Source organism: Equus asinus, chromosome 14 (assembly GCF_041296235.1).
Source record: "Equus asinus isolate D_3611 breed Donkey chromosome 14, EquAss-T2T_v2, whole genome shotgun sequence".
NCBI classification, from domain to species: domain Eukaryota; kingdom Metazoa; phylum Chordata; class Mammalia; order Perissodactyla; family Equidae; genus Equus; species Equus asinus.
In genome coordinates, this window is record NC_091803.1 from 35,314,270 (window position 1) to 35,324,414 (window position 10,145).

The following is a 10,145-nucleotide window of genomic DNA, read 5'->3' on the forward strand; positions in this document are numbered from 1 at the left end:
TATTTCTCAATTATTTTAGAAGATTGAGGGGGGAAGATTTGATTAATTATCCCTCTAAAGCTCCAACAGGTGTCTTGTAACTAGCTCTGAAGACGGCTTAGTGAACATTTCCCCCCAGCCATGCCAGCATCTCTGAAACAAATGTACAAAGATGATCCTCACTCGATGTCTGAATTTTGGTTCGTGTAAAAACAAGCTCATTACATTACAGTCACACTTTTAGATGCTTCCTCCTAGACGCTGTGGTTCACACGAAGATCTGAAAGTGACTCTTCAACCCATCTGTCGCCTTCATAAACGCAGGCTCCACGGGGCTCAGTTTCCACACAGGGATGTCAAGAAGTGGTCCAGCTGTGGTCCAAAGGAATTTTAACAGAAATCAATCTTGACTTCTCTGTCTTGAGGAAGGAGAAAGAGATCTAATTCGTAAGCCATGGCTGCATTTCTCAGAAGCGCCTTCCCTGACTCCCCAGTTTTCTCTCACCCTGAATTCACTCTGGAATGTTTTCTCCGTCAAGCTCCAAAACTCTCTCCAGCTCTGTTGAGGTGATTTGGCCTCCCCCCTCCTCCCCAGGTCTCACGTCTCTTGTCTCTTTCCCTATAGATCCACATAGCCTCTCAGGTGTCAGTGGCTTTCCTTTGGTGTTGGTGGCAGTGGTGAATTAAGTATTAATGAAGGGAAACCGCAAAACATAACCCTTTTCCCTTAAGGCACCGTTTCTCAACCTCAACACTCATTGACATCTTGGGCCAGATAGTGCTTTGCTGTGGGGCTGCGCTGTGCTCTGTATAATGTTAGCAGCACCCCTGGCCTCCACCCACTAGATGCCAGTAGCAACCCCCCTCCCCCAATTGTGATGACCCAAATGTCTCCTGACATTGGATCAGATTTGGGGGATAACATTGGCCCCAGCTGGGAACCACTGCGCTAAAGGAATTCAGCAGTTCACTCTGAGCCAGTATTGCCTGTAAACCTGGGCAAAAGGGGGCCTCTAGCCCGGACCTCGTGCTTTCAATGGGGTGAGGAGTCTGAAGGTAGGGAGTCTAGAGGGTCAAGGAGACCTGCCCACCTGGAGTCTGCATCTTTTTTCTAGATCACCTCCGAGGACTGGGGTCCCAGAATTTCCCACCCAGTGACCCAAGCCTGTTTCTAGGCGTGCTCAGGGCTGTTGCCAGGTCTACCCTCGGGAAGGCAGGCCGTGATGCCAGTGTGACCTCTAGACCCAAGGAGATAATAATAGTATTTACCTTGAAGATAGGGTTGTTGTGTGGCTAAAGTACTGTATCAGAAGTCCATAGAACAGGGGCTGGTACGTGAGAAGCGCTATGTAAGTGTTAGGTGCTACTGTTATATTTTTCACATCATTAGTCCCTAAACGGAAGACAGCTTCCTTGTCTGCGGCCCTCCTGAAGTAGCAGCCATCCCTTCAGACGCCGGAGGCCAAGCCAACCCTGCGGGACCATAGAGAGCTGGTGCGAAGGTCTCTACCGTGACCCCTTCATGAGGGATTGCTGAGGGCCTTTCCGACCCTTGGCACCTCTTGCCTCACATGCCGGCTTGAGGACCTGCCTCCCCTTCAAACACACACATACAGTATATTTCTACTCCTAATCTCGTCCTTGTCATATGTCAGAGTCAGTGGAAGGGGGAATAGGCGAGACTTCTCTTCTTTTTGAGATGGGAGGAGAAAGGATGCTGAGCTTTGGTTTCAATTTCTACCGTGCCGCACGCTGGCTGTGTGACCTTTGGCACTCAACCTCCCAACCCCTCTGAACGTTTAATTCCCCACCTGCAAAATGGGGCGATAAATAGTACCTTCTCGAATAGGATCGTGGTGTGGATTAAGCCAGAAAATGTATATAAAGTACTTTGCTCTGTGCCTAGTGCACAGAACTCCAGATTCGGTATTGCTGATTTTTAATTATTATAGAACTGTTATCTAAATTGTCATTATGACTGTTGGAAGGAAAAACGTGGAGAAAAAAAGTTCTGTCCAAGCAGCTGCTGTGAATGACATAATGAGCCAAGAAAGCTTGAAAAACATCATCCTTAAGTCATGGACGAAACTTCTTAGAACCAAAGAAATGTCAGAGCTGGAGGGGCCCTTAAAACCTACATATACTGGCCCATTGTATAAATGGGAGGACTGAGGCCCAGGAAAGGGATATGATTTACCTGGTTTTGAAGAGAAACCTGGAACAGCTTCTAGGTTTCAGAGAGAAGCAGCAAAAAGAGGGAGTGCTATAGTTTGAGGAGGTCTTGCAAAAGTTGCAAAGAGGATGGGTACCACCTTTGTTGGGGGGTGTCAGAGCTGGCCTGTGGGGAGGAGCGGGGAAGAAACAGGGATGTATAGACTGGAGCTCCTCCGAGGGCATAGATAACTCAGGAACATCCTGATGAAGTGTGGGGACCCCTCCGGGATGAGGAATTAGGGAGCACCGTGAAACAGCCCAGGATGAGTTTCGCTGGCTTAGGTGCAGCTTTTCAGAAATGGGGGAGCCACTCAACCCAGCATCCCAGAGGTGGATTGTGTGGGACAGGGATGAGGTGGGGTTCTGGCCATGATCTGGGGACAGTCCTGCACTGTGCTGTCAGCCTTGAAGCTGCCTATGGGGCCATCCCCTTGTGAACCAAACATGCAAAATGGGGAGCTGTCGAGTCTGCTCCCGTTGGTAAAGATGGAGATTTTTTTTTCCCTTTGAATTTGCAGTGTTTATCACACCCACGCTCTAAGTATCCAGTTTCCCTTCCAGAACTGTCTGCCTTGGCAAACTAAATTAGCAGCCAAAAGAGTTTAGCTCTTGTGGGGAAGAACAAATTCACTATTACAGAAAATGTCAACATGTGAAAACCTCAGCTTGCCCCTGACACACTCGGGGCGCCTAGATTTTCACTGCAGCCGTGAGTGGTCTCCCTGTACCACTCTGGGTCTCCCCGGCTGTAAAATGGGCCAGTGAGAGCGGCTGCCTTAGAGCAGTGGTTCTCAGTGGAGGGGACGTGGTCATGCTCCCAGGGGACGTCGGGCGATGTCTGGAGGTACTTCGGGTTGTCACACCTGGGACTGCTAATGGCATCTAGTGGGCAGAGGCCACAGTTCCTGCTGAACATCCTACAGCACTTGGAACGGCCTCCAAAATACAGACTGATGTGGCCCCCAGTGGCAGTGGTGCCACCAATGAGAAACCCCACTCTAGAGGGTTGACGTGAAGATTGAGTGGGTTAATCCACGTGGTGTGCTTAGCCCTGGGCCATACACATGGTGGGTACTTAACGAAGCACCATCACCCTCTACGCTCCATCAAAGTCGGGTCCTGGAGCCCTGGGGGATGCCCCTCATCATGCTTTGTTTTCACCAGTTGTGTTTCTCTAACCTGAATTGCCATGGTGACTGGTGCCACAGAAGCAGACAGGTACATTGGTAATTCTTTAGAGATAAGTTGAGTCTAAAATTCCAGATGGGATTATGTAGGGTCTGTCCATGCCCTGTGTGAGGACAGAACTGGGTGTTGGTGATTCGCCTGTCCCCACAGAGGGCCATCCTCTGAGTCTGTGGCCATCAGGTGCTTGAGGGTGAGAGTAGTGTGACAGGTGACAGAGCATACTCCTGGGGACAGTGGCTGCTGCACTCTGTAGTCATCGGGGAAGAGCCACTAAGGGGGTTTTGTGTGTGTGTAGATTTTCCACTTACTGAATTCTTTTCCCTTAAACTTAAACAAAGGCTTTAAATTTTTAACTGTTTTTGATAGAAAACATTTCGCACCTCCTTGGACCCGTTAACCGGAACACTGAGCTTTCTTACTGATTCGAGTCATAATTATAAAAATACAGGATCACATGGTGCATCTCCCTCAGCTCCACGAAGGAGTAACGGGTTGCTGCCCCTTCACCCAGGGGCCCCGTTCTTGGATCTGTCGAGTAGTCACAATGCACTAAATTAATTTAAATCGCTCCTGGTGGGGAAAACAGAGGACCAGGTTTATTTGAATCGCGTCTAAATCCATGAAGAGTAAAGAGGTTCTTAGAGAACATGTGAGGAGCCCTCTCCATGGGTTTTGGGCACAGACGTTGTGACATCTCTTCTGACTGTTCAGGTGCCTTTTTGTCACTCTGGATTGTACAGGTTGTCAGGAGGTTGCCTCCAGACGACTGGGGCGCGTTGGAGTATATCCATTGTCCAGTTGTATACTAGTGACTGCGGTAAACTGGGTCCCCCATGACAGCCAGTGGGGATATTTGGGGGTGCCTGACAACAAAATTTCTAGATATGATCATTTCTAAAGAGGAGGAATGTAGGGATCTGGCTATGAGAACGTGCCTCCTTTACAGGTTATTTGTTGCAAATACTGTGAGTTTTATCACCAGCTGGCTCAGTGACTTGGTATCCTTATCTATAAAGTGGAGGGGGCGGGGTGTCTGGCCTTCTGTCTCTGAGCCCCATTCTGGATTCTCTAAGTATCCAGTCAATTCCCTATTCTCTCCAACAACACACCCCCTAGGAATTTAGTGATGGCAAATCTTGATATTCTCCCAGGCAACTTTTATGATGGAAATTAATTCGTCCTATTCAGCTTCAGCTTATTAAAATTTGCATTAAAACTTTTTGGTTTTTAAAGGACTGATGAGATTGCCTTAATGTTACCCAGTGACTTGTAAATACCAGAGCCTGCCAATTAACTCAGATGGCCGTGGCAGCCACTGCTCCCATCAAAAAGGCTGAGTCACTGAGAAGCTCCCGCCTTCCAAGGGCCGGATGACTCAGCAAGCCCATTTACTTTGCAAATTGGGATAAGGAACGTAGGATATTAGACTTCCTTTCGTTCTTTTTCCCCTTCTGGTGATTTACACGTGGATTCTCTAATAGGGGCTTATTTTTTCCTTTGTTTTCTTTCCGAAATAACATGTACTTGTCAGAAGTTCCAACTGTACACACTTATATAATACAGAAAAGGGAAAGTGCTTTCTTGCTTCCCTCCCTAGAGAGAGCCACTCTTTACACTTTGGTGACCATTCTTCCAGAAATTGTTCTCTATTCTATTTATTAACCTTTTCTTACACAAAAAGAGATTGTGTTTACCTATACGATTTTGCAACTTGATTTTGTGCGATATGTCTTGGAGGCTTTTCCATTTCGTGTATGTAGGTCTGTCTCATTTTTAGCCGCAACGTTGGTTTCCATGGTATTGTTACATCAGAAATTATTTAATTAGTCCCCTCCAGTCTCAGTCTGCGTGCCTCCCAAAGCTGATCCTACGACAATGACCTAGGTGCATATAGGCTTCTGGGGAGGTGAGCCCAGGAAACACTGATAAGAGAGTTGGGAAGTGAGAGAGGAAGGGCCAATCTGGGACGTTTGATGAGTGGGCAGCTGCAACTTGGGAGGTGCATCAGTTCAGTGATCCTCTGAAGGACTCGCAGAACTCAGAAAAGCCCTTATACTCATGGTTACAGTTTATTCCAGCCAAAGGACACAGATTGAAATCAGCAGAGGCACGAGGCATGTAGAGCAGAGTCCGGGAGAACGTGGGCGCCAGCTTCCAGGGGTCCTCTCCCGCTGGAGTCGTATGGAGAGCACTTCATTCTCCCAGTAACAATGTACGGCAGCACGCTCAGAGTATTGCCCACCAGGGAAGCTCACTCAAGCCTTGGTGTCCCGGATATTGAGTGAGGGTGAGTCACACAGGCATGGCTGACTGTCCGAGTCGCTGACCCTAGTCTCCAGCCCCTTCAGAGTTCAAGCTGCTATTGAGTGGCCCAAGGCCCCCACCACAAATCACACTGTTAGCATTGACTGGCGTGGCCCCGGCAGGGAGCTGTGGGCGCTCATTGTAGGACACCAGCCACGGAAGCTTCCGGCAGCCTCCAGAGTGGGCTGAGGGGTTGACAGGGCACCAACAGCCTCGACCACACTTCCTCACGGACATTTTTCTTATTTCCATCTTTCATTCTCACAAGCAATGTTCTAGAACAGGGATATGTCAACTTCTCTGTAAAGGGCCAGATAGTAAATATTTTCAGCTTCGTGGGCCACACGGTCTCTGTCGCAGCTACTCAGCTCTGCTGCTGTAGCTCGAAAGCAGCCATCGGCATTAGGCAAATGAGTGAGTTTGACTGGGTTCCAATAAAACTTTATTTACAAAAAACAGGTGGCAGGCCAGATTTGGCTTAGAAGCTCTAGTTTGCCCACCCCTGCGATGGAGAATATCGTTGTATGCATATCCTTGTCTATTTGCAGAGATAATTCTATGGGATAAATTCCTAGAAGCAGAATAGCTGGATCACGAGTTACGATATTCCTATCTAGAGCAGATACTGTGAATCTCCCCCAAAAGCGGAACCTGCTTCCTCTTTCACCAACAGTGCATGAGAGCGTTTCGGATTTCTTTTCTTAAAACTCTTTTCCCAACGAAGCAAAACCTCTACTCATTTACCAGGATGTTTCTGCATTTTCAATTCTGAGCTTTGAACACGCAGACGATGATAGAATGTTCTGTCCCCAAGGGGGAAAACCAAATGAGGCCTGAAATGGCATCCTAAATAGCATCATGCTTTAGATTCGAGGCCCACAGAGAAGGGGACTCTGGTAACTATTTCTCATTTGGTGAGATCAACCCTTACGTTGCCTAGCAGGTGTGGTTCAAGAGTCCCAAATGTTACCTCTTCGAAAAAAAATGTTTTTCAAATGCATCAGAGAGATCCTTAGCAATTGCCTTTATTAAGCAAAGATTCCATTCCTAATTTTTCCCTTCTGAAAGGGATTTTCATGGAAACGAGGTCCACCTGTGCATACTGAGCACTTGACCATGTGTACAAAAAACATACACGGTCCAATTTTTGTCCACGGAGCTGACAGGTACGGGACACTCTTGTTTTGTTTTTTTTTTTTTGAGGAAGATTATCCCTGAGCTAACTACTGCCAGTCCTCCTCTTTTTGCTGAGGAAGCCTGGCCCTGAGCTAACGTCATGCCCATCTTCCTCTGCTTTCTATGTGGGACGCCTACCGCAGCATGGCGTGCCAAGCGGTGCCATGTCCGCACCGGGGATCCAAACCGGCAGGACACTCTTGATTGAGACAGCATAGCATTTCACTTAGACTAGTTCACCCACGTCTTTTTGGTTTTTAGACACTTGATGGGCTTTTTGTTTTTGCACTTTTCTTTTTTTTCCCCCATTTGTATCATTTGGAATTCTTGATGTGAACCCCACAGGGGAGAACAGAGGCTCGTTAGCATTCCAGCTCTGTGTTTGGCTGCATAACGTAGCTGCTTTATCTGCTCATCGGCGTCCCTCCTGGGATCCAGCCCGCCTTTGCTCGGCTCACGCTGGGTGAATCTGTGAGATTTCCCATTCTGTAGTCCTTCATTTATAACACAGACGCAGCCTGCTTTCCCGTTAGCGAGATGGCATGCCTGGACTACCCCCACGCAGATAAAGAATGAGGCGGAACTCGGCTGGGAAGATAAATCAAGCTAACCATCTCATTAGGCTTGAAAGACACAAATTAAGCTTGCACTGGAATGAACAGAGAAGCCGTCCCCAAAAGACATGCAGTTCAATAAGGGGTTTAAGAAATGGCCACAGCCATGTCTCTCGGGAAACTTGCGTCCGTTGCCTGGAACAGAGGAAACATGAGGTCTCTTTTATAAAAGGTCATCAGTGAGAAATTTATGATCAAAAAAGCAGTCTATTATTGAGGGGCTGCGCTGTGTGCTGACAGAGGTAAAGTACTGTCAAGATTCCTATTGAACCGACAAGGAAACTGACTCTCAGAGAGGTTCCTTGACTTGTGTCCGGGTCCCAGAACCAGTCAAATGACAGAACTAGGATTAACCTAGGACACCTGGTGTCATGGCCACAGTTTAACCTCGTGGTTCTTATCCAGGATGAATTGGCCCCCCGCCCCAGAGGTTGTTTGGCCATGTCTGGAGACATTTGGGGTTGTGACATCTATGGAAGGGGGTGCCACTGGCATCCAGTGGGTAGAGGCCTGAGATGCTGCTAAGCATCCTGCAATGCACAGGCCAGCCCCACCACAAAGAATGATCCAGCCCCAAATGTCAACAGTGCCATGACTGAGAAACTGGCATAACCACTCAACTGGACTCCAATGATGGCAGACGCTTCCACTAGAACTATCCAGCTGCTGTGCCCTGTAGGCAGTGTGGTCAGGCTACAACACCTAAGTTTTAAGTTGAATATGGCAGAGGGAGCAGCTCTCTGGCAGAAGGAACAGCCAGTGCAGAGGCTGGGAGGCCGGAGCATGCCTGGCCATGGTGAGGGACAGCAGGAACCCCAGTGTGACAGGAGCGGGACTCCTGGGAGGGTGAGATGAGGGAACGGGGGAATTCTCACCATTCAGAGAAACAGACAATGACCTAGCAGCGAGGGCCCCGTGTTTGCAGTGGAGGAATGTGTAGACTAACGGCCTCTGTCTTGTCCCCGCCTCCCTGTTCTGTACCGCTCCTTCCGCTTGCCTCCTCCCCGCGGCACTCGCCCCTCTGGCTCCCTAGTGTTCGGCCACAACATGAAGAGCAGCAACGACTTCATCGGAAGGATCGTCATCGGCCAGTACTCTTCGGGCCCCTCCGAATCCAACCACTGGCGACGGATGCTTAACACCCACCGCACGGCCGTGGAGCAGTGGCACAGCCTGAGGTCCCGGGCCGAGTGTGACCGCGTGTCTCCCGCCTCACTGGAGGTGACCTGAGGGCTACCGGGAAGGCAACTTTCATTTGTTGGGAAAAAAAAAGAGAAGAAAATTTAAGACAGAAAAAATGTGTCGTATACCTGTTACATCCACACCTGCATACACATGCACAACACACACACACGCATACACACACACACCCCAAATCCTCTCAGAACTAAGAGGAAGCTGATCACAAAATGACCGCCCTCAATGAGTGAGGCCTGAGAACTTTCCGGAAGCCCCATCCATATATGTCACGAGCTGAGTGGGCTCTGCTGTGAGACTCACTGACAGAGCTTGCTCTTGTTGATACCCCTGCCCCAAAATGCACTTTGAACTTTCAGGCCAGAGAAAGGGCCTCCCTCAGGGTGCCAACCTCTGTCAAGATGAAATTTTCCAAGAGTTTGGCCAGTATGTGGAGGCCCGATCCCCGCGCCCCAAACTCACACCCGCTGGGTGTCTTCTGAACGGGCTGCTGTTCCCAGGGGTTCCCCAAAAGTGTAAGTACTCTGTCTTCTCTTTAGTGGACATGATTAATAGATTATACTATTTGGAAAAACCAAATGGCAACAAAAAATATTCCAGTGTGAGAAGCTTCCCTCGCTTAACTGAATTTGTCCTTGTGTTAGCTTATTCCTGGGGACTCCCCGTGAGTACGTATGTGGATGTTCTCGTGCGTGTGCCCTCACAGGTGAACATGTGTGTGCCGTGTGTCCTCTTGGCGAGCAGGGCGGTGGGCCAGAACCTCAGTCCTGAGCGCTCCCTTTTCTCTGCCTCTCCTGTCAGTGAAATTTCACCCAGGGTCCTCCTGTCTGTCAAGGCCCCACCTTCAGTAACAGTAGCGCATCTGTATGTCAAATAAATAGAATATCATAATAGAGCAAACGTAACACTTTTTGACCGAATCATGGTGATCGTGACTCACAGAAAACCCGCAAAGGACGGTTATGTGGATTAAAATGGCCACCGCAGCCACCCCACCCCATCCAAGATGCTCTCCTGACTTGTCACACTCTGAGGACCTTTCTGTGTTTGTGTGTGAACCAAAGTCATTTCTCTCTAAGTGCTAAGGAATTCGTGTAGTTAGAGTAGATCTCTCTGTGTCGGATGCTTCTGTATCTTTTCCCACAGCATATTGTCTGGCATAAGGGGGAGCGATTTGTTGAAATTAAAGATTATTTATTTGTGCCATGCATTCGCGTTATCTTTTTCTTTATGAACATGGGGCATCGAGGGTGCGAGGGTGTCTCGGTCACTGCTGCTGTGTAATGACCATCCCAATGACTCGGCGTGCTGCCATGGCATGAAGGTCAAGGGGGAAAGGCAGGAGGGCTGGGTTGGGTGACGCTTCTCAGGAGAGAAGGAGAGAAGGCATTTTCCCTCTCTGTCACATGGCTCCCTTACCGTGATGGTACAGAAGACGATAAAAGCCTGAGAGAGGGAACAGAATGAGGGAGG

General features: G+C 48.8%; 1 protein-coding gene across 8 annotated transcripts in view; it reads left to right on the forward strand.

The window, feature by feature from the left end:
* Positions 1 to 9,881, forward strand: part of SYT17 (synaptotagmin 17) — a 79,479-nt gene extending 69,598 nt beyond the window's left edge. For all 8 annotated transcript variants that reach the window (XM_070484861.1, XM_070484855.1, XM_070484859.1 and 5 more), the window contains one exon: positions 8,509 to 9,881. In XM_070484861.1, the coding sequence (XP_070340962.1) occupies positions 8,509 to 8,705 (197 nt within the window). In that variant the 3' untranslated portion in view covers positions 8,706 to 9,881. The remainder of the gene's footprint in view (positions 1 to 8,508) is intronic.
* The last annotated feature ends 264 nt before the right edge of the window (positions 9,882 to 10,145 follow it).